The 23,478-nt window shown below is 42.4% G+C and overlaps 3 protein-coding genes across 6 annotated transcripts; 1 reads left to right on the forward strand and 2 right to left on the reverse strand.

The window, feature by feature from the left end:
* Positions 1-2,388: 2,388 nt before the first annotated feature.
* Positions 2,389-5,818, reverse strand: tirap (toll-interleukin 1 receptor (TIR) domain containing adaptor protein). Of its 2 annotated transcripts, XR_004610714.1 has the most exons (4): positions 5,695-5,818; positions 4,976-5,524; positions 4,619-4,730; positions 2,389-2,654 (listed from the first exon to the last, which is right to left on the reverse strand). XR_004610714.1 is itself a non-coding variant. In XM_034548415.1 (3 exons), exons 1-3 carry the CDS (start codon positions 5,765-5,767, stop codon positions 4,693-4,695), a joined length of 660 nt encoding a protein of 219 aa, XP_034404306.1. In that variant the 5' UTR covers positions 5,768-5,818; the 3' UTR covers positions 4,324-4,692. The 2 variants fall into 2 exon arrangements, 1 of the variants encoding a protein (XP_034404306.1); XM_034548415.1 differs by lacking the exon at positions 2,389-2,654 and having other exon boundaries at positions 4,324-4,730.
* A 1,569-nt stretch (positions 5,819-7,387) lies between these two features.
* Positions 7,388-13,762, forward strand: srpra (SRP receptor subunit alpha). Of its 2 annotated transcripts, none has more exons than XM_034548784.1 (15): positions 7,388-7,505; positions 7,632-7,769; positions 8,118-8,201; positions 8,311-8,474; positions 8,638-8,798; positions 8,909-9,062; positions 9,362-9,515; positions 9,621-9,760; positions 9,890-10,011; positions 10,108-10,194; positions 10,551-10,723; positions 11,513-11,726; positions 11,852-12,015; positions 12,336-12,434; positions 12,568-13,762. In XM_034548784.1, the coding sequence occupies exons 2-15, from the start codon at positions 7,647-7,649 to the stop codon at positions 12,694-12,696; spliced, it is 1,968 nt and encodes a 655-aa protein (XP_034404675.1). In that variant the 5' UTR covers positions 7,388-7,505; positions 7,632-7,646; the 3' UTR covers positions 12,697-13,762. The 2 variants fall into 2 exon arrangements, with proteins under 2 accessions (XP_034404675.1, XP_034404676.1); XM_034548785.1 differs by having other exon boundaries at positions 9,365-9,515.
* A 753-nt stretch (positions 13,763-14,515) lies between these two features.
* fam118b (family with sequence similarity 118 member B) lies at positions 14,516-23,017 on the reverse strand. Of its 2 annotated transcripts, none has more exons than XM_034548600.1 (8): positions 22,501-23,017; positions 21,797-21,892; positions 21,331-21,583; positions 16,570-16,797; positions 15,657-15,849; positions 15,283-15,516; positions 14,988-15,053; positions 14,516-14,693 (listed from the first exon to the last, which is right to left on the reverse strand). In XM_034548600.1, exons 2-8 carry the CDS (start codon positions 21,883-21,885, stop codon positions 14,680-14,682), a joined length of 1,077 nt encoding a protein of 358 aa, XP_034404491.1. In that variant the 5' UTR covers positions 21,886-21,892; positions 22,501-23,017; the 3' UTR covers positions 14,516-14,679. The 2 variants fall into 2 exon arrangements, with proteins under 2 accessions (XP_034404491.1, XP_034404490.1); XM_034548599.1 differs by having other exon boundaries at positions 15,283-15,580; positions 15,721-15,849; positions 22,501-23,016.
* Positions 23,018-23,478: the final 461 nt, after the last annotated feature.

The raw sequence follows: 23,478 nt of genomic DNA on the forward strand, positions 1-23,478 counted from the left end.
AATATACCTCCATAGTTTTAAAAGCAAAGTTTTTTTTTGAGAGCTAATCATTTTGATTTGCAGCAAAACTAACAAATAATTTATTCTCAGTTAATATATTTTTTACATACAAACGAGAAATTTACCTCCCCAAACATATTCTTCTCGCCGGACCACGCTGGTCAATGTTTGTCTTTCCACGGCGCGTATCAGAAGCGACGCTCGGAGACGGATCTAAGCGCACACACTCCAATTGGAATCAAATATGTACCTTCTTTGTGTGTAAAGAACACTGATATGAAATATGAAAAACAATGAATGTGCAAGCTGCCGATTGAATGGTGATTTAAGTTGCGTCACTGTTTAATATGAAATCAAGACTGTACGTCGACTATTTCACGAACTGCCGCGAGACGAAGAACGGCTCATTTCGGAATAATGCATATATCGTGTTCTTTGTATTAGAATTATTGATTGCATTTATGTAAGAATCACTTTAATTTTGCAACTTCATTTATGAAAAAATAAAACAAACATCACAATGTATTTGTTGGTGATAATCTTAATCTCAATCTGCAAAAAATAAAGTAAAGCTGGATTTTAGTGCATGTAACAGTTCAACTCCACACCTTCTTTCTTTTGGGAGTTTTCAGTCTGAGAGTGAACTTCATACAAAACAGGTTTGATTGTAATTTGATTATGCAACCAGTTGGACCCAATCATCGTTATCACTCCTGCAGTTTTTGTTTTTTTTGTCTTCAGAAGGCTACATCTGTCTATCCTGAGCATGTGCTTGGCCCTTTTTTGGGTCCCTGGTTATTGCCCCGTGACAGTGCAGGAGCCACTTAGTGCCATGACTGGTCACCAGGGGCGAGATTCACTTCAGCCTCTACTGTTTGAAATAATAACATTACTCTTTCTTCTTTTCTTTTTTTTACATCCAGTCAGCAAAGTCCCTGTTTTTGGGAACCCCTGTTAAGTATTAACTAGGAATTGATTTGGCCCACCTTTGCATAATGGATACTATTTGCTCATGCTGAGTAAGAGTGAACTTTGAACAAAACAGGTTTGATTGTCCTTTTTTTAATCATTGTAATCAGATTATGCAGCCAGTTGGACCCAATCATCGTTATCACTCCTGCAGTTTTTGTTTTTTTTGTCTTCAGAAGGCTACATCTGTCTATCCTGAGCATGTGCTTGGCCCTTTTTAATCATGCCGAAGCACGCACAGCACGGTCAGAACTGTTTTAGAGTGCATCTTTAGCATTCGGATTATAAATAATATTTTTTTTTTTTCTGCATGGTGGAAGCAGCAATGTGCAGTGTGCTTCGGCCACAGTGATTGGTCGAGACGCATCCAAATACCGTTGCTGCATACATGTACGCTGCCTGTGGGGCAAAGGTTAATGAACTTCTCCATGTCAGGGAATGTCTGCTAATTAGGAGGATTTGCTCAATCTCTCCTCAACGGGACTGTATATATTTCCCCCAGAGGCACCGACATCTGGAGAGGCTTGTTGGTGTTGGCCGTGATATTGTAAACCTCGGTTTACAAAACAACCTCGCGCTGTTTATAGAGGATGCATTAAATCCAATGTATTTACCATATGCATCCTTATATTAGTCCATGTATATTTGCTTTTGAGAGACTTTTTTTTAACAACCAGTTTGTTTTTTTCTTTCCAAACTGATGTTTTTTTGTATTTATTTTCAAACATAAATCTTTAATTAGTTTGTGAATAACCACCGTCTCCTCTAATGTATCCGCTGGCAACAACATAGTTTTGCACCAAAGTAAACCTAAAGATTATGCAAAGTAAATGTTCTCGTTCTCCAGACCGGAGACGATGTCAGGGTTCTGTAAATAGTGGGGAAGAAAGAGCTTGCGTGCATCTCTCTTTTTACAAGCCGACTTATTTTCCCTGCAGCATTTCATTCGCATCAGGTTATGGTGTCCATAAATCATACGGTGGATGCTGCTCATTCTGTCTGCACCCAACGCAGAAGATAGTAAAATAAAAATGTCTCAAACAGACCTGCCAGATGGACTTCTTCATATTACAGATGGTGTGGTTTTGTGTTCTTGTAGGATTTTCTGAGCATTTTGGTTTTTTTTACATAATTTTCCAAAAAGCAGGTCTTTTGCAGAATACATGGAGACCTCTGAGTCTTGTGATTCAAACATAACTCTCTGTTCATTTTATTTTTTATCAAACCGTTACTAGGATGTTTTTCCACCCAAAAAGACACCATAAAAGCATTAAAAACTCACACACACACGGACAACATAGAAGCTGTTTTTGCGGCATTTATGAAACTTTCGATTTTTGTGTAGGCGTTAAACAATGTATCACCTGACTGCATCTAACACATACTGTGGTTAAAAAACAACAACATTAAAACCCATCTTGCATTGTGTGTGTAGAACCATTGTGTTGTTGCATTTCACTTCATGGCCTACAATTCACTAGAAACCTAAGAGAACGTTTGGATCTCCTGCTCTCCTCTAATTAACCCAGCTGGGGTTTCCATGTAGCACGGCGAGCTTCATTTACTCACCGCAGATAGAAACGTCCCGGTCAGTGGAGACCACTGTGGTGACTAACAGCCCAGTGCTTTCCCATTCTGTTGGTGGTCCAAAGTACATCAGCTTCTCTTTCACGTCTCGCTTTGTGCTGGAAGTGGTGATCAAAAGTCCATGGAGGTATTAATCATATTTAGTCAGCGTTATCCTAGTTTTAGTCATCTTTTTGCCTACTCACACTTGTTATAGGCTTGTCTCAACCACAGAAAATATTTGAGTCGTAGAGAACATGTCAGGACACAAGACACAAGCCTTTCATCCGAGCTTCAGCCGACGGCCTCGGGGTCAAATTCCCATCCAAAGTGATTTTAGGCTACCATTTAAATAAATCTGGAAAGAAAATATTTCCCAACATCTTGCATGCAACGTAAGCGAAGACAGCTGACTACTGCCCGGGAGACAGATATGACATGCCGGGTATGCCAATAACAATTAGGCATTGACATCTATAATCACCAGGACCTGCATGATGATTATATCATGCTTGTTTTCGCATAGATGGCAAGTTTAGAACACCAAAACAAACAAATAGCTCGCCGGGATACAGATTTTTAAGTTTGGCGATGTCTCATTGTAAGATGTCAACGCGACACCAGTGGGTTTTGGAGACGGACAACTTAAATGAACATTTGGACATTTTTGGTGAAATACACTTATTTACTTGATGAAAGTAACATGAAGATAGGCTCTGACCAACGGTAACAGAATCAGCCTCCATGCACCTCTGAAGCTCACTACCACGTCACACAGCTGTTGTGTAATCCGCATAAAAGGTGAGAATGACAATGTCCCATTTAGCATGAGGTGTCGCTCCAATTTGTTTTAAAATTCCTGCCAGATATTTTTTATTTTTATTTTTTCAATGACTTCATCGTGTGTCATCCCGTAGGAGTTGTTATAACAACGACAACAACAAAAAAGGTCTTATATACCCTCTGTCCCTTTCGAGAGTAATGTCAATGGTCCAATGTTGACTCGCACACAAAAGATTAGCAAGGCTCTTTTAATGGAGTGCTACATGTCTTTTGTTATTTTGGAAGGTAGGGAAATCGGAGGATAATACAGAATTAATTTTAAAAAACCCCAAAACAAACATGTAACACTTCTTGGAAGCAGATAGTGTCTCCTGTAAAAGAGAAAAACAAAGCCTTGCCTGCGTTAAAAAAAAAATGATCAAGAACCACAAATGTCATGTTGACTGAACTTGATTAACGAGGGTCGCCAAGTACAGTTCATCTATCAGAGAGATGTTGTTGTGTGGACAGAGGACAGAAAGAAGGCCTTCCCAATTCCCAGTTTCACTATCTGAGCTCGGACAGTCAGGTATATTATGACTTGGAATATCAACAAAAAAAGAGATGTTCACGCACAAGGAAACCTAAACTATACTTTTTTTTTTTTATTAAAGTCACTTTTCGCAATAGGAAACACACTTAAAGTCCCAATTCGTCAAAATTCCCAATTCCTGCCCGTGTCAGTTAGTTCTGGGTGTGACCTTCTCTCTTTCACACTATCCTCCTGTGATCTTTGTTGTTTCTGGTAAAAAAAATTGAATCTCCTCAACGGAGGAAATCGCACCACCTGGTGGTGAACCTTACGCATCACATGATCATCCTTTAAAAGCGATCTGACCTTTTTTAAACTGTATCAAAAGGAGGAACACATGCATTTATACCGTTTTAGTGACCCTTATTAAGGTAATTGACGTGAATTATGTGTAACAAGCTGATACTATGAAGAGAAATTATCACAACACGTTCTCATATGCAGCAGTTATTGCAAATTGCTGTTTAGTTAGGTACCGCACACAGGATCTAAGTATCAGTGCTGCTTGGAATCAACGATGTCCTGTTCAAGGTATAAAAAAAAAACCACATCCGTACCTCACGCACAAAAGCTGTAGCGTAACGATCCTTTAAAACCCAACGTCTCGCCAGCCCTTCATCACAGTCTTTAAATACCGATGATGATGATGATGATCATGAGTGCCATTGAAGCTTTGGTCTCTCTCCTCTTTTACTTTCCGGTGGTGTGGAAGCCTCAGTGAGGTCATACCTTGGCACCAGCTTGTCTTTTGATGAGCTGCCTCCTCCACTTAGTCCATCGCTAGAGGTCCTCCATGTCGTCCATCAAAGTGTCTTCTCATTTTCAGCCAGGCCTTTCAGATCTGGAACAAGACGACACAAAGAGGTTATTAAGGATGGCTTGCCCCCTCCAAAAAAAAACGGTGAAATCATATACAGGTGGAGTTTACAAGAACCATAATGCTAATTTGACATATTTAGGAGAGGAAAAATCTGTTGGCTGAAAACAGATTTCCGCAGATATCACTTCAAACTCGGGGCTGAGACCAGGTTCAATAAATGTCTATATGAAAATGGCCCAGAGAACCACATTCTTTCCATTACTCACACTTGAGCACCGTCGTGTTGACGAGATTATAACCCCGATCGGGGTTCCTGTCCAGGTCAATGTAGAAGTAGAACCTCAGTTCCTGAGGATACTGAGAGTGGGACAGGTTCTGAACCAGGGGGATAATCCGATTGGACATTGGGCCCTCTGCCAGAACCTGGTGCATCATGTACGTGCACCAATCATCCTGCAGGAAGTCAGGAGTGATGAGCAGAGCCCGTAAGTGGCTGTCCTGCACAGCCTGGCATAACTCTGTGGAGATTGCACCCCCTGGACAGGCGTCCCTCTGCATCATAAAGCACCTCAGGCTCCGGGGCGATGCCTCCAGGAAAGAGACCAGGCGCACAGCCTCTTGAATGTCACTGTGCACAGAGCTGTGGCACACCACCACGTCATACTTTCGGCTCCATCGCAGCAGCGAGCTCGTAGCAGACTGTGGCTGTGGAGGTTTTGGAGGGGTTGACGACGATGACGGAGAAGACTTTTTTGTCTCCTGTTCACGTTGCGCTGATGAAGATACTTTTGATTTCCAGAGTTTCTGGATCCAACCTGAAGGGAAAAAGACAAACTGTGGATACTTCTGACTTGATTCTAGCCTACAGCTTGATATCTATGAACTCTCCCTAGTGTACTTGTGATACGATATGAAAGCATGAACAATAATACATACAGCACAGTAAGTCAAACGGATGAAGATCAGGTTTTAGAAATTAACTTACCGTGCATGTTGTTAACATGATGTCTGTGCAACACCTCTGAAATCCTCTCTAAAAATGATCTCCTCTGCGCCATACACAGATATTCAAAGAACCAAAAGCTGTTCGGTGTGACCCCTTCGACGAATGTAACAGAATGCAACAAAGAAGTGAAAACGTGTCACTGATATCACCAGAAAAAAATAGGAAGTTGGTAACTGCCGAAAGAGACGCCTCAAATCACACATTTCAAATGCAAAGTGTCTTGAACTTTATGCTTCAGCGAGCAGGTAGTTAAACATTTGTTGAAAGCATAGGCTCATGGACAATAAAACCTAAAAGGAGTATACTCTCTTATCTGGATGGTTGTATTATTTTATTAAGAAGAAATAAGAGGAAGCTTGTTGAAATACACATCTGCCAATATGTTAATGCCAAATCATGAGGCCATTAAATGAGACTGGATCACGATTTCACAGCTAGTGTGTCTGTTTTACAAGCAATTTCAGTTTCCATTAAGTTGTGTCGAAACAGATCAAAAGTATGTCATACAAACATAACTCAAGACATTTGAAGCTTTCATTAAGAGCACGCTGTCTCTTCATGGTCTAGCACCAAAGTACATGTGTGACATGTTAGAGCCATATGAACCATCTCGGGCTCTGAGAAGCTCAGGGAGTGGTCTCCTGCTGGTCCAGAGTCAGGACTCAACACGGGGAGGCTGCGTTTCACTTTTATGCTAAAATCTGGAACAGTCTTCCAGAATATGTGAGACAGGCCTCAACTCTGACAATGTTTAAATCCAGGCTGAAAACGGTTCTATTTGACAACTGAAAGTATTTTATATCCACTCTTCGCTTTTAATATAATTAATATATTATTATTTTTATGTTTTTATGGAATGATTTTATTTGCCTTTTTGTAATTTGATGTAGCTGTAAAGCACTTTGAATTGCCTTGTGTATGAATTGTGCTCTATAAATAAACTTGCCTTGCCTTGCCTTGCAGTGCAGCTACACAGAGGTGGTGCATATAAGTCCAGTTCTTCTGGGTGCCAGCACAAGACGGGCTGAAAAGAAATGAGAAGTTGATAATCTTGCATATTTGGCCTAACAAAATGAAATAGCTGTACCAATAACACTTGGCGAAGGAGAGGGGAAAGCAGTGATTACACAGAAAGGAATGAGAGAGGTGGCAGACAAAGTGTGTGTGTGTGGTGGGGGGGGGGGGGGGGGGGGGGGGGGGGGGGGGGGGGGGGGGGGGGGGGGGGGGGGGGGGGGGGGGGGGGGGGGGGGGGGGGGGGGGGGGGGGGGGGGGTGTATAGCAATACAGCAGGACAGCACATTTAAAATAGAGTTTACAACGTGCTTTGACAGACAAAGCAGCAGAAGTAAGACAATAAAACAACAGGAAAGCACACTGAGGCTCAACAAAGCAAGACAAACTACGGTAAGAATTAAACCTTTTATTTTATTTTTTTATATTTAGTTGCACTACAACTTGCATGAAGCAGAAAGACAAAGATTGCATGATACAATCATAGAGGCTGGACAGGAAATGGAGTAAAGAGATCTGGATGAGATTCTGGGAACAGGAAAAGGAGTACACAACGACGTGCCGTTACACCCTCCTGGTCGGTAGGGGGCGCGGTGCACCTCAAGCTGCCTGCGAGCCGCCGTCAAACTGAAGTCAAGAAGAAGAAGAAGAAGAAGAAGAAGAAGAAGAAGAAGAGACTCGTCACTTCCGGGTTTTTGCGTCTGACGTGTCTAAAACAGTTTTGCTCTGGTGGCGGATTTGACCCGTGGGGGATTTAACATCGATTCGACTAATATTCGGTAAGAATAAATAGTCTGAAGAGTATGCGGGACGACTCTAAATGTTCACGGACACCTTCGCCTGTCGCGGGGCTTCTTTTTCATCTGTTTTCTCTCTCCCTTACGCGTGTGTTTCTCCCTCTCTAGATCCGCGGTGTCAAGATGCTAGATTTCTTCACCATCTTCAGCAAAGGAGGGATCGTGTTGTGGTGTTTTCAGGGAGCCGGGGTCAGCGAATCCTTCGCCGGGCCTGTCAACGCCTTGATCCGCTCCGTAATCCTTCAGGTGGGACATAGTGACAGAAGAAAAGAAAGGAAAGAAAAAAAAAAGCCTATAACAGACAGTCTGTGTTTCACTAATTCCCTCTGTGGCTCGGGGAGCTAATGCTAACGCTGAAAGGTAACTGTTAGCTTATTGCGTAACGTTAGCGTCGTAAACCGCCGTGAATAGCGTAACAATCACATTGTTACGCAACCTTTTGACTTAGTTTGTTAGGAAGACTCATTTGGACCAAATGTAAAGCGGTAGGGGCAACGCCATGTGTGTGTGTCTGGCTGCTGTTGACATGTCAACTGTATGTATGTGTGTGTGTGTGTGTGTGTGTGTGTGTGTGTGTGTGCGTGTGTTTTACAGGAGCGAAGTGGGAACAATTCATATACTCACGAGGCCCTGAGTCTGAAATACAAGCTCGACAATGAGTTTGAGTTGATTTTTGTGGTAAGTCTCTCAACTGCAAACTCGTTCGCTTCCAATGCAGCAGAACCGAGTTGTGTCCTGATGCTTTTGAAGGTTGATCACTGATCCTCTGCCCCTTGTTTCTGCCCAGGTGGGTTTTCAAAAGATCCTGACGCTGACGTACGTGGACAAGTTCATAGATGACGTTCAGCTCCATTTCAGGGATCGTTATAAGAATGAGCTGGAGCAAAAGGGGGCGTTGAAGCTAATCAACAACAGCTTTGAATTTGGGGATGACTTCAAGATACTGCTCAGGTAAAGAGAAGTGATTTTCCTGTAATGAAGAAATTGAATGGCGCTCCTTCTACGTATATATAATATATAATTACTTTAACAAGATCTTAAGGATGCTTCGTTCACTGGAAGTGTTTTTTGTGTGTCCCGCCCGTTCTGACATGCGTCACATGTTTACATAAAGGGAGGCGGAGGACAGCAGCAAAGCTCGGGGTCCTGCCGCCATGCGGACCTTTAAGGAGTCCGAGAAATCCCAAAAAACGGTGAAGTCGATGATTGAGACCAAAGGTGGGGAAAAGGTCAAGGAGCCAGTTGGCAAGAAGAATAAAAATACCAAAAAGGAGGGTAGGTGCTGTTGGTAGAGGTTCTTCTCAAATATCTCCTTCCAAATGTCCAGTGTGACATTATTTTAGTTTCAATCCTGACTTTATTTGATTTGTTCCCATCTTTTCCAGCTCCTGCAGCTGAGCCCGTCAAAGTGGATCAAGGAAAGGCCTCCTCCACTGGGCACAAGGTGGTTGAGAACGGCACCCAGGGCTCTACGGACATACAGAAGAAGCGAGAGGAATTCTTTCGCAAGCACACGGCGGTACCGACTGAAAAAGTCACGTAAGAAAAAGGGCTTTCATAAATGTCAAGCAAGTTATGTTTTATATTTGTACAGGTGCATATTGGCCAACAGCAGCGTTGAATGGCCATGCACTTTTTGGTCATGATATGTGTTGAAAATATAAGCAGGTTTCATACATTTTTATTTGCTTGTCCAATACAAAAAATACACTCAATATGCATTCAAATGCTTAAAAAATAAATAAAAATAGAACTAGGACGTGTCAGTTGCCCAGTGTAAAATATGTTTAATTGCTTATTTCTGATTGTTCAATTCTGCTTTTCTGTCATCCTACTAGCAGTAAGTCCCCGAAGCCTCAGAAGCCTAGGGGGAAGCAAATGCGTGTTTGGGACATAGGCGGCAGAGACACCAAGGAGCTGGACCACAGCAAAAGGAATGGAGATGATTCCCTAAATGGTAGCAACCAGAACTATGAAGCACAAACGGACCCGGTATGTACTCCCAGCGCTCCGAAGAGGGTTAAAAAGACATTTGTATTTGGTACAATAACGTTAAAATAAATTCCTAAAGTCCTCAATGTCCTGGTTGTGTTTCAGGGGATGCAGCTAAGCTCCATGAAGGGTGACTTGCAGTCTGTGGACTACGAGTCCAGTGAGGAAGAGGAGATGGAGGAGGAGGAGGAGGAGGAGGAGGAGGAGGAGGAGAGAGTGGTTGTCAGTAAGACAAGCAAGACAAGGTAAGAGAGTATTCAAATGGTTGTTTCTGGGTATATTATTATATATTTATTTTAAAAAAATGGTTTGTGCTTTGTGTCAAATGAAATTTGCACAGTGAACAATTGCTCAGCGTTTTTTCTTGATTTCAGCTCCAAAAAAGGTGGCGCTTTTGGGGGCATGTTTGGGATGCTGAAGGGCCTGGTGGGCTCCAAGAGCCTGAGCCGGGATGACATGGAGTCAGTGCTGGAGAAGATGAAGGACCACCTCATCGGTACGATTGGCACCACGCACACACTCTCACTCGCTCTCTAGATCTTCCGCAATGCACCGTCTGCTATTCCTCCTTCTCCTTCACTGTGTCCCATAGCAAAGAATGTAGCAGCCGAGATCGCCTACCAGCTCTGTGACTCTGTAGCCAAAAAACTGGAGGGCAAAGTCATGGGCACATTCACCAGTAAGTACACTTACGCCCCGGCGCCCACTTTCTTCAATACGTTTTTTTAAATTTTGTGGGAGGATTAGTTCCAATGCAATGTTCATCTTCTGTGCCCTCACTTCTCCTGCTCTGAGAGCTGGAAAAGTAATGTGATTACAGTAATGAGTTTTCCCCAACATAGTCTGTGATTATTGAAGCAAATTGATTTAAAAGAGGATCTTCCCCTCCGCTTCAGCTACACAGGATGCAATTTACAATGTCGCTCAGACCAGAATGTTGTACTTGTCGGAAAACCAAGTGCATATTTTACATTGTAGATGATTCATTAAATGACTAACTATTAAACGTAACATATATTCTGTGTGTGTGTGTAGCGGTGGCCTCAACAGTGAAGCTGGCCCTGCAGGACTCCCTGGTGCAGATCCTGCAGCCCAAGCGCAGGGTGGATATTCTGAGAGACGTCATGGAGGCCCAGATCCAGCGACGGCCTTTCGTCGTTACTTTTTGCGGCGTCAACGGGGTCGGGAAGTCCACCAACCTGGCCAAGGTGAGCCGTCGTTGTTGAGAGGGCAACGCCACGCACTCTCAAACGGAGTGTTTTCATCTACGTGTCCCTGTGGTTCGCTCACCGTTTACTCAACGTTCACCTCATCTATTAGTAGGACGTGGGTTCAAAAGAGTACTCAAAATTACATTCTAGTTCTTTGGTAAATAAATCTGTGTTTGACACTTAATTGTTTGATTATTAAGCATATATAGTTAACACAGTGCTCCTGTACAACTTTTATAAGATGGCTCCTTCAGTTCAGCGCAAATCCTCCTGGTTAAGGATTTGAGGGGGAGTTTAGTAAAGTGGTAATCTTCAAGCTTTCAGTCCTGGTTGATTTTAGAATTCAGAATAGTGTGCATACTTCCATCTTTTGTGTGTATTTAATGGAGAAAAACTGTCCAGCATTTGTTCCCCGGGGTCTGTTTTCATACACACACACAAATCTATACATATTGCAATACTTTCATCTGGTCCACGTGCTCAATCACCATTATGTTATCTCCTTTAGCAATAGATGGTGACTTGACTCAAATCTTTGAGATTGCCACTTTAAGTGTATTCAATAGTAAATATATATAATCAGCATAAACACAGTAGATAAAAGTAGCAGTTTCAATCCAAATATAGTCTTTGTTATGTTTGGGGTGATAATATTATTTTATGACACTCAAGTATTGAAAACACACGTAACGGGTAACAAGGCCCAGACAGTAAGCCAGTATCAACTAATGTGTCCTATATATTGTGTCATCCGCATATGACCCAAGCGTCTGTCTCTCTCTCCAGATCTCCTTCTGGCTGATAGAGAACGGTTTCACGGTGCTGATCGCCGCCTGTGACACGTTCCGTGCCGGCGCCGTGGAGCAGCTCCGCACTCATCAGCGTCGCCTGAACTCGCTGCATCCCCCAGAGCACCACGAAGGGCGCCCGGTAGTCCAGCTCTATGAGAAGGGCTACGGGAAGGACGCTGCTGGAATTGCCATGGAGGCCATCGCCTACGGTACAATACTTTCTTTCCCGTTGAGTCGTTCTCATGTGCGAAGCTGTGGTTCTTTTCCATTTAATGATTAATATCACCCATATGGTAAAATCACACGGCCACCATCTGCGTTTTCGTCCACACAGCCCGCAACCAGGCCTTCGACGTGGTGCTGGTGGACACCGCTGGGCGTATGCAGGACAACGCTCCCCTCATGACCGCCCTGGCCAAACTTATAGCGGTCAACGTGCCCGACCTAGTTCTGTTTGTTGGAGAGGCTCTGGTGGGCAACGAGGCAGTTGACCAGCTGGTAAGACCGATCACAAATTCACACTTTGGCTGTTCAAACACAAGATGTACTCGGAGGAAACAGAGTCATTGTAATTTGTTTGAAAATTAATTAGTTCAAGGAGTGCTTCAAATCCCTGAACCCACAGTATATGTAATTATGTGACCACCTGCTAAGACCATGATTTGTTATTCTTAAACTCTCCAGCAGAGGCCAGTGTTCTACTGTCGTGTTTAAGTCATTGTGAACCGATGCAGGTTTCTCTTCTCCTCCTCTGCACTCGGTGAGATGGAAAGCACAGTGCCACACATATATTAACTTTCATGTCCTCGCCTCCTCAGGTAAAGTTCAATCAGGCTCTGGCAGACCACTCCATGTCTGACAAGCCTCGCCTCATTGATGGAATTGTTCTCACTAAGTTTGACACCATCGACGACAAGGTACCCATTGTACATTCCTATCCAGTCAGTTGTTTGTGTGTTGTCTTTCATTGATGAATAATTTGCTGCTGTAAAAGTCGGGAGCACTCACGCGTCAACCCGTCCTCCTCTTCCCCCCCCCCCACACACACAGGTTGGCGCTGCCATCTCCATGACTTACATCACAGGACAGCCCATAGTGTTTGTGGGCACCGGGCAGACCTACAACGACCTGCGCAGCCTCAACGCCCGCGCCGTGGTCAGTGCCCTGATGAAGGCTTGAGTGGCTGCATGTTCGACAAAGCCGACGACACCTTTTTGCCACGCCGCTGTGAGATGTTCCAGCCCCGCTAACCTGCCTTCTCCTCCATCCTGCCGTCCCGCCCTCTCTCCTTTGCATCAAATGAAGAACGCGTGTCATGCACGGGACTTTATTCTCCCGGTAAAGGACAAGTGAGCACTTTGAAAAGACGTGGGGGTGGGGTGGGAGTTCCTCCTCATGAATAATTTCTAAACTTCTAGGCCTGCATTGAACAGTACCTCAGACCCGTCGCATCCAGATGACATTTTAGCTGACTAAATGGATCTAGGCTGTAAGTGTCATCAGTTAAAGACGTAAACTCCCGACCTGGCGTTTTGTCAGTCAGTTCTCCCCTCTTCATGTAAATGAGGTCGGGTGGCGGAGGCTCGCTGGATGTGACATTTCAGCAGCTGCCTGCATCTGAGGAAAGCTTAGTGACCATAGTGCCTATTTGTCTCCTGTCTTCTTAGTTAACACTTTCACTACATGGGGAGTTATTCATCAAGAGCACCATGGTAGTTCAGGTAAAAAAAACAACTAAACAAACACAGGAGTTTTAATCCGTTTCCAACACACACTGGGCATGGATGTCGACGCTGAAGTTAATGTACTTCCCTGTCCAATGAAAAGGAAGTTCTGGATTGACCAATCTAAGAGCTCCTTGCCTACCTAACACCCATTTTCATTATGAAATGGGAGACTTTAATTCCTCGGTTTATAATTGAAAAGTGGAAAGATATTTTGTAAATATTCTTCTTTTTTTTTTTTTTTTTTAGTTCCTACATACAGGTTGTCCAGACTTTCAGACTGCACTTTCCGTGTGGATTATTGAAGTTCTGTGGGCCTTTTTATTTATGCTTCCCCCCCCTCCCTCCCTCCCCTCCTCCCTCTGATTTACTCATTTGTAAGAAGAAATAGAAGTCTTAAATGTCTCCAGCCCCCTTTAATTTGTGGTAGTGCAATATGAAAGAATCATGTTATACAGGCAATTTGATCTAATTTATGAGAATGTAAACATTTCTAAAATAAAGCTGCTACATGCTGTGAACTTCTGTCATTGGCTGCATTAAAGACTCCCGTGTGACCCTCATTACACACAAACATGACAGGACAAATGGAATACCAAAATCTTTATTTTGAAAATTATACTTTTTTATAAATACTAATGTTGGAAAACACAGGCAAGTATTAAAAATCTTACAAAGAACATTTTCAGCACAGGAGTGACAAAGTGATTGCTACTGGCTGGGAGATGTCTGCTATGAAAACACTGAGGACAGATTCATAATGTATTTGCAAACCAAGTGACCACTCATCCCAATTCCCTGTCCAGTAGTGTGCAAATCAAGTTTTACTGGTTTCAGGGCCGAGCGCGACAGTCCTTATACACGTCGCCCCCGAGATTGAGTTCAGTTAAAAAAAATTATATATATATATATATATATATATATATATATATATATATATATATATATATATATATATATATATATATATATATATATATATATATATATATATATATATATATATATATATACTCAATCTCTCATGTGATGTGTGTTACTCACAAGGCGATGCAGTTCCTTTTGATTGTAAATTTAAAATCAATGTAACAGTTCCGTCAGTGGACGCGGATCTATAATTTTTGTGAAGCTGAAGTGAGAACTAATCAATCATCGGCATATTTATAACTTTGCCGCTTCCCAAATGTTGAGAAAACATTTAAATACAGTCCAGTGGAACTGAGGTTGCTTTTTGGCCTTGACGGTTTACATCAAATTTCTTTTTCCCTTTTACACCAGTTTTTTTTTTTTTTTTTTTTTAAATCAGACATCTGCAGAACACTGAAACGGCTTTTCGGTCCCCCGTGGTCCGTAGTTAGACTCGAGTACTACTCAAAGTCGACTGATCTCATGAGCTGTGAAGGAAAATGACTGATACTGATCCCCGACTGTGTGCCTGTCAAGAATGATGGTCTGGGGCAAAAAGAGAAGGAAGGGACTTGAGTGTAAAGTTGAGAAACAAAAAGAGCAGAAACTGCAATGTTGCCACTGACATGCACGCAATACTGCAAAGTCAGCTGTATCTTTGCGTAAAAGGAATACCAGCAGGTCGTTTGATACGGAAAATCCAGAACGGACTTGAATTTTCTATCTACCAGCATGCAGTAAGAAAACAAGAGCCTTTCACAGTGCGTTTATTGTATTATTCTGGAAACGTCTCTTGCAAGCGGCCAACTGCCTGAAGTCAAAGAAGCATTCAGTCCTAACCTTGAAGGAGGCTTTTCTGTGTGTTAAAGCCATTTTGCTCTTCTTCCCCAGTTTGTGAAGGAGACCCTGTAGATAAAGATGAAAAAAAAAAAAGAGTTATTAAAATGCAGGCACATCATATTCTGAACCGCTTTCTGAAAGAAGAGCAAGTTAAGGAGATCTATTTAATTGAAATGTAATGAATCCTACATTTTCTTCGAGAAGAATGGTTAAAATCAAGAGAGGCGGAGCTCTGAGTTTACCCGAGTCCGACTGTAAACACGGCACACAAACGACAACTTTAAATCCTCCTCACCCCAGCCGTTGGTGGCCACGTCGCGGTTGCAGATCTCATTGGCCAGCCTCTCGAAGTACTCGGGCAGGTCGGCATACTCGTCTCCATAGGAGATGACCTTGATGCCCTTGTCCAGCATGTTGTCGCGCAGCTTCTTGAACTCGCCCACGTCCTCCCGCCGCACGAGCATGAAGTGCTCCAGGTCCGACTTGTGTTTCACCGCCTCCAAGAACAGCGCCTGGAAGGTCGTGTCGTCTACCGTGCGTCCGCAGCCGAGAAACACAAACGATTTGGTCTCATACAGCTTCTGGATCTCACGCTGTTGAAACCCGCGGTAATATAGATATATATATATATATATATTATTATTATTATTATTATTACACAAAACCTACCATTTAAAATACACCAACGTGCAGGTACAGGTGTGATTCCATCATTCACAACCACAGGGCTCACCATAACTTCAGTGTTCCTCAGTACATTCTGGTAGCCTGCAGGGTGCAGTACAATACCACTTGGGTTGGTGTAAACACCATGGATATGCAGGACACTTAACCTCCGTTTCTCCTGAGCCCACTCCAACACCTACACACACACACACACACACACACACACACACACTCAGTTAACAGTTCATTGCACTCAATCCTGTTCTGGCTGGGCAGGGAGGTAAATCACTGAACAGCAGTTAGAGGATATTAGCCCTGATGGAGTCGAGGCATAAATACCAGGACTGAGAGGCAAAGCAACAGGTCTCCCAGAAAACTATGACCACTTCTTATGTATGTTCTATTTAACAAATAAAAATCAACCTCGCTTTAAATAAACTGGGAGATAAATAAGATGACACGAGAACAATCGACATGAAACAAACACTTGGGAAAACAGTGGGAAAACAAACACTTACTCGTTAAATCCAAAGCAAATATTGTTCAATCTATAAAAATAGACAGCAGCTGAGTAATGGTGAGAACTTTAACCTTCCTCCAGCACTCGCAGACAACCGGCTCTTTCAGGTCAAAGCGTTATCCATTTGTCTCTAAAACTGGTCAATGTAACTGTGCAGTCAGAGTTGAGTTGACCCATATGCTCAGAGGACAACACACTATTGAGGCAGATTTACCTTCGATTTTTTTTGCTCTCCAGACTAGTGTGTCTGTTATTTGGGATAAAAGAAAAATAACTGGCTTTTAAACCTCATACAATCTGAACATAAATAACCTTTGCACTCTGAAAAAGCCAACTGGATCATACGAGGGCAGGGAAGATCAATCAATGCCATAACGTAATCCGTGCAGTGTTTACCTTCTTCTCGTCCGTCAGGTCCAAAGACTCCAGCTTGGTGCCCTGGTGAGCTGCATAGATCTCCAACAGGTTGTCAAAGTTAGTGGTGAGAACCAGGGCGCCGCTCTCCATCAGATGCAGCACCGAGCGCAGGAGATGTTTCCCTGCATGCTCCATCTTACACTCCAAATCGTCAAACACCTCATACAGACAGTCCTTGAAGAACGTGGAGCGCACGTTGCCGGTTCTCTGTTTTAAAGAAAGAAAAAATAAATAATAAGAAACGTCAGTTTCACAGCACTTAAGACATAGACAGAAGGCCAAATGAACTGCGTCTACCTACTTATACTTCGATTGTCAGCACCTTTAAACAGCGCTGAATGCAATATGACGACATCTGAACAGGAAGTGCAGCAGCTGCACTGGTGATCCAGTGCGACTGGTGCAAATGAGAAATAAATAAGGAGAAACTGTCCCCAAATCCGCTTGGATTTGCGAGCACAAGAAATGGACAAAATTGCTTTGTGTAGCAACTGTAAAAATGATTAATAAAATAACCTTGAGCGTAAACAAAAGAGATTAGTGTGTCATCGTGAGGTGCAATTTAGTTTGTTCTTCATTTTATCAAAACGTTACTGTACCACAAGTGTATTTTTAGTGAAGGGCCTCACTAGGAAATGAAACTCCGACCCTGTTAGTCTTTGGCAACGGCCAAGTTTCACTTGTTTGAACATGAGAATAATTACCTTTAGGGGATTTTCGTGGTAAAATATTTAAATACATGGGAGGCCATTGTCACATCACTGCAACCATGATCTCAAGTGCACGTTCACAAACAAGTCGTCTTTTCATAGGTTGGAACTCTTCACAGTTTTACTTGTTACCCGACAATGCGCCTCTTAAAATAAGTGTGCATTTGAGGCCAGTTTGAGCAAGAGTTGAAAGATAATGTTTTATTGTCCGAGATTAGAAGCACAACGGAACCACTGAATATTTGCTCCCACAAATACTGGAGAAAATGACCAACAGTGTTGTGTAATTTCCCCTCAGGAACATACAGAAAAGTAGATGTAAAATATTGGTCTATTTATTTAATATCAAAATTAAAGAGAGTGTGAATAGTTTTATGTTAAAATGTTATTATGATAAAATGAAATCATCATTTATTAGTCCCGCAGTGGGGACATCTGCAGTGTAACAAAGGGGATAGTAGCGTAAAGAAGTGTTAACGGTAAAGATAGGATAAATAAGTACGTTAGTTATCATCCTTTATCCGGGAGCTTAGGCCCAAACTTGAGTACTGACTCATATACAACGTTAGGCATGTCCTCCAGACTTTATTTATTTATTTTCAGGAAGACTTCCCGTTCTCGCCACCCTCAGGGGAAATTCAACTTCAGGAGTGTTTCAAGTGTGTACCAGTTTTTCCAACATGTCTACTCCAGGGCAACTTTGTTCTGTATCAAACCCGCCGTCCCCGCTGGCTAACCCACAGCTCTTCAAGTATCTCCACGCACACACACTTAAGAGATTATGGGCTGTGACTGCACAGTCCAACTCTTACTTTACCTGGCAGAGCATGACGTTAAAAAATTAAAAAATTTAAAATAAAGAGTTGGACAGCTAAGAATAGCAAAGGGTTGTGTAGAGATGTAGTGACCACGGTGATCCGCTGACTTCCAGAGATTACAGCTCTAATGGGCTCAACAGCGGGAGTCCTTTCCACAGGAAGAAGCTCATTATCCACATCTTCCGTCTACAGCACCCGCACCGGTCGCTGTGTCCTTGGGCTGTCTCACAAAATGGCGTGCAAGTAAACAACTCTGTTTTCAAAAAAAAATAAAATTTGTTCTGAACCAAATTATTTTTCCATGAATACATTTTATTTAAACATGCTAGTTTTGAAAATCGACTGCACTTCACCGTCTCCTGCTCCGAATTACACGGATGCTGGATGGATACGAACCTTTCTGGGGCCAACGAGCACGTGGGGATAACCCACGGCAGGTGTATTCAATTAATGCTCAACGAGGTCCAGTTCGAGAAGATTTCCTCATGCAAAAGGTCCGGAACATCCCAATAATGTCCAACGTGTGCCTAATAGTGGCATTAACATCTGTATCTGACTGTGAAATAAAATAAATGAAGTGTTGTGCAAATAAAGATTGTAACAATATTTATAGTCAGTTTTCAAATTTAACTAGATGAATTATAAATACTCTAATAATAATACATTATCTCATTTCCATTACAAAAAGGGCTGGGTTTAAAACCTTACAGAAAGCTTTTGAAAAAGGTTTTCTTAAAATAATTAATTAATTCAGGTGTGAAGTGATGTCACACACAAAAAGCCTCGATATATTCTCATTCTCATCTGCTAAAAAGAGAAAGTGTGTGTGCAGGGACTTTATCTGTGGTTATTGAAACCACTCGTTTCAGCTCTATTCTCCTCTCCGTTAGTATTATTGTTGGGCTCATAGATCGTTTATTTTTCTGTGCCTTCATTTAAGATTTAAGTTGGTACATTTGCTCAAAAGATGAGTCCGTCACGGTCTCTGGACATACGAGACAGACTGGTTTTAAACCGTCCATTGGAAGAATGTACCCAAAAGAGGCTGCACATTCCTGGTTAATTAAAGGAGCTGGTTTCTCTGTCCACATTTCTCCTCTTGGAGAGGTGAAATATAACTTATATTCCGACTGTTCGTGCCTCTCGTCACTGGCTGTGTAGCATCATGTGATGTGATCTACAACGCATGTAATTGGTCGGTGTGTTCCCTGGACCGTAAAGGCTGCACCGGTTAAAATTGATAATTCTCAATTATCTATCGGTTGTAGGTCCCGGGTCCAGATACTAATGGCTGCTACCCGAGGGATCATATCGCAGACGCTCTCGTTATATGTAATGCTCGATAGTTTCATGAATCTTTGTATTTTAACTATTATAAATAGTGTGTGTAACATCTGAATCTGGAATATATGACCAAGTCGTGGCAGGTGTTTTGCTGAGGTGCCAAGGAAGCGCAGCCGTTTTCCTGAACAGCTCATACAGACACAACGGCAAAACCTCAATGACCCTGCGGAAAACATTGTTTATAATTTGTGTCTGAACAAACTAGTCTGCAAAGTTGTTATTAGGCTATTTTGTTTTTTGTTTTTTTTGCCACAGTCAAGGCTGTAAGAGGATTTACAGCCAAAACATTCTCTCTTTTTTTTTACTACTTCAGATTACCCTCATTACCTGAAACTGTGAGCCTGCAAACCACCATTCCATGAAAAGTGGGTTAAACTCCCACCACTTTTACTGGAATTAAATGGACCGACAGCAGGTCTCTCACCCCCTCATATGCTGTAATTTTCTTATGGTATTTTGATACTAGGACATATTGTGTGTGTGTGTGTGTGTGTGTGTGTGTGTGTGTGTATATATATATATATATATATATATATATATATATATATATATATAAAGTACAGTATATATACTCTACTGTACTTTACTGTATGCTAGCTGTTTGGGTGGTGCTTTAATTGTCTGAATGGAAAATCGGGGCGAGGGGGCCGAGTGGCTCACATTATTCTATGCTTGTTTTTTCCCCCTCAGCATGCTCGAGCCTGCTGTGTCTCTATCCGACAGCAGTGGGCTGGTGTCTGCGCGACTGCGGATCGAAATAAACACGTTGGATAAAGCCATAAAAGCGCTGCTTGCTTGTTCCCTTTCTGACAACAGGCTGAGAGGAGAAACAAAGCATTTTATCAATGTCAAAAGAGCGATGAGACATGACTAACACAGGAGGCAAACTGTATTAACGCTCCCATCTGCCAGCCGTGCTCCAGACCGGACCGGTCCAATATAGAAAGAAAACAGAGTTTTATGGAAATACAGAAATGTCCTTATCCTCTGCATTGTTATCAATTCATGTGTAACAATTGTATTGGTCTATAATACAATTTTACTGTCTTAAAGAAACAGTAAAAAATAAGAAAAAAGTCAGGTTTTAAAACTGTGTGAAGATATTCTTGTGTGTGTATGGTCAGGTGGCAGGAATGCTCTAGTAGTTGTGGTGGGCTTGATTGGTTCATCACATTCTTCGATGGCATTGGGCTGTGATGTTGCCCCTTGGTGCTGCAGCTCTGATTAGGCATTGTTCTTTTTGAACAGCAGACTGAACAATCGGAAACATTTAAACCTCGACACTGAACACTAAACACAATTTGGGGAAGTTCTTTTCAATGTGGACTTTGGATGAAACCGAAGCATCAGTGGCCTTCGCCAGCCAAACTACCATTATAAATGTAGCTTTGTGCATTACTCCCTAGTACGCAGTAGTGAAGGTTTAACCTGTATATATACACATGAATACGGAAAATATGCATAGAAAACTAGTTCAATGCTCTATATTTGCTGTCAACCGTAAAGGAAGGCAAGGGAGGGTTACTAAGGTGAACTAATGTGATTCAGCTTGTGTGCCTTCATCAATAATGACTGAGAAACAGTAAACAGGTCTGCTCCTTACATGCGTGATCAATTTCACAGCAACCGGTTAAAACCTTTGTATTGACCAAAATAATTTTTCAACAAAAAGTCTCACAAACAAGTTATGTAGTTATTAGCTCGAGGTAATAAGATAGCGGTCTAAGATGTCTTATCCCAATCCATGAAAGTTAGGACAAAATGTCCCTGGCTGAGGGAAAGGACAGTGGGCTGACAGCCTGTCTGCCATGTGTTTGTACATGCTGGTGGAGAGAGAAGGCAAGGAAAAAAGGCTAAAGCAGACTTACCGGGGAAAGTTTCTGAATGAGGTCGTGGGCCACGTGAACCAAATTCTTATCTTCCTGCATGTGCTTCTGGAAACGTCGACTTTCCTCCTCCTCTAGTAGGTCAAAGTCATTGGCTGCATCCAGCAAGGCCTGGATGAGGCCTTTCCAGGAGCGGAGTGCAGGGACTTCGGGGGCCACTGCAGAGCTTACCCCCGTGCCAATCACCAGGACGAGCTCAGGGGCTCGCTTGGTTTTCAGGCTGGGTAGCAGTTTCCTTTGGGGGCACGCAGAGATTACATGACAGTTTTCAAAGCCGGTGCTTCCCAAATCCTCCCACACAGCATTAAACAAGCAGAATAACTTGTCACGTGTAACGTTAAACTAAAACCTACTCACTCAAGTAAACTAAGATTTTAAATCAGCCCTGGAGTCAAAACTGATGCACGAGTCATGGCTAAGGAGTGTGCAGCTGGCTCCCTGAGCTTACCTGGGCTTTTTTGCATTCGTGTCCGCATCCACATCCTGAGAATCAGCTGCAGGTCGCTTCTCAGTTTTCACTGCAACAATGGAGGCCATTCAAGTCCTGGAACAGAAACAGGATTGACCACATGTTATCTTTTGAGAACTATACACACACACTAACTATGTAAAGTGTAAGTGTCAGTGCATATGTTGTGTTCGCTGTCATTTGTGAAGCTTCCCTCTCAACTACCTTTTTATTATATTGGCATCATTTCATAGAGGAAATTATAATTAACATATCCCGGCCAGGTCAACGGGTCATGGCAAATGAAAACGATGCATCCACTTGTCCAACTTTAAGCCAGCATAATTTTTGCAAACAGGAAACGATTCATAAATGTCCTTCCTGGCAACACGTAGCCTTAATGATGTCACACGTCGTTATCCATTTAAACAGAAGCTACAGAGGTGATATTGTTCCTGGAAACTGTGGAGTAGCTGGTGTTTCCTTAATGTTTGTTTTTCTTGACTCTTAACATGAAGTCACCGTCCCACCGGTCCAACAGCAAACATGTGGGGAACGTTAGCGTCACTCGGAGCACACCTTAACCAGTCAACTTGTATGAAAAGTAGCATTAATTTCTAAACAGACAACCAGTCACAGGTCACACAATAAATATATAACTTCACTTCCGTTCACACACACACGTGACCATCGACGTTACTTACCTTGGTATAGGTGACGCTAAGTTAATGCCCGGTGTTTTATTTCCCGTTCAAAGAGAAATCCGTTTTGGTTAAAACGAGGTAAAGTCAGCAAAAGTCGGACATCGACTTTAGTTGCGGCCTTTTTTTCTTCTTTTCTTTTTTTTAAACACCTTTTGATGGTGTTAATGCTATCCTGGTGATTAACGGGTGCTGTGTCACCAAAGAATAACGAACAAAGGAACCGCAACAATTACTAGCTAGTTTTTTTGTTGTTGTTGCTTTAAGCTAAGTTAAGTTAGCTAACCATCTCCGAGGTTGTCAAAAGCCCACAATTCCCTTCGTTTTACTGATCATTCTGAGGGAATGGAGTAAATAAAGCAGAATATATTTGTTGTTAAACGAAACAAATGTCCTCTCCTCCGCAGAGTGCCAGTAAACACCAGAAATGCTCTCGACTTCACTGGCTGCCACAGAGACAGTCTATGTTTAAGTTTTGCGGATCTGCTGAAGTCGCCGCCTGTAAATTCTGCGATGCGTTCAAGTGCTGCAGGAATATATTTTTAAAAAAGGCGACGCGTCACAGCAAACTCGTAAATATCACTTAGAATCAGCGACAGCGCACATCTATGACAGGCGTGCATGAACTGCCCAGATTAAGCGGACACGACGATGGTTAATAGGATAGGGTTTATAACTACTGTATTATGTGTAGTCATATTTCACGTGCATATAGTTTTTATTTTGCACTACATCACAAAATATATTAATACCATAATAGTATATTACGACAAAAACACGTATTTGCCATTTTAAAGCTAGGAAGGGGAGATTAACAAAGAGCACATGAAAGCAGCAAAGTGACGTCAAGCAAGGGCAAGACAGGGAAGACAACCTACAGTACAATAGACTGTATATACAGTATACGATGTTGCGTACATCATAAACTGTTGCTTGCTCTATTAAATTGCTGTGCGGACTGCAGACTTTTAGGGGCAAACT

Source organism: Cyclopterus lumpus, chromosome 13 (genome assembly GCF_009769545.1).
Source record: "Cyclopterus lumpus isolate fCycLum1 chromosome 13, fCycLum1.pri, whole genome shotgun sequence".
NCBI classification, from domain to species: Eukaryota; Metazoa; Chordata; class Actinopteri; order Perciformes; family Cyclopteridae; genus Cyclopterus; species Cyclopterus lumpus.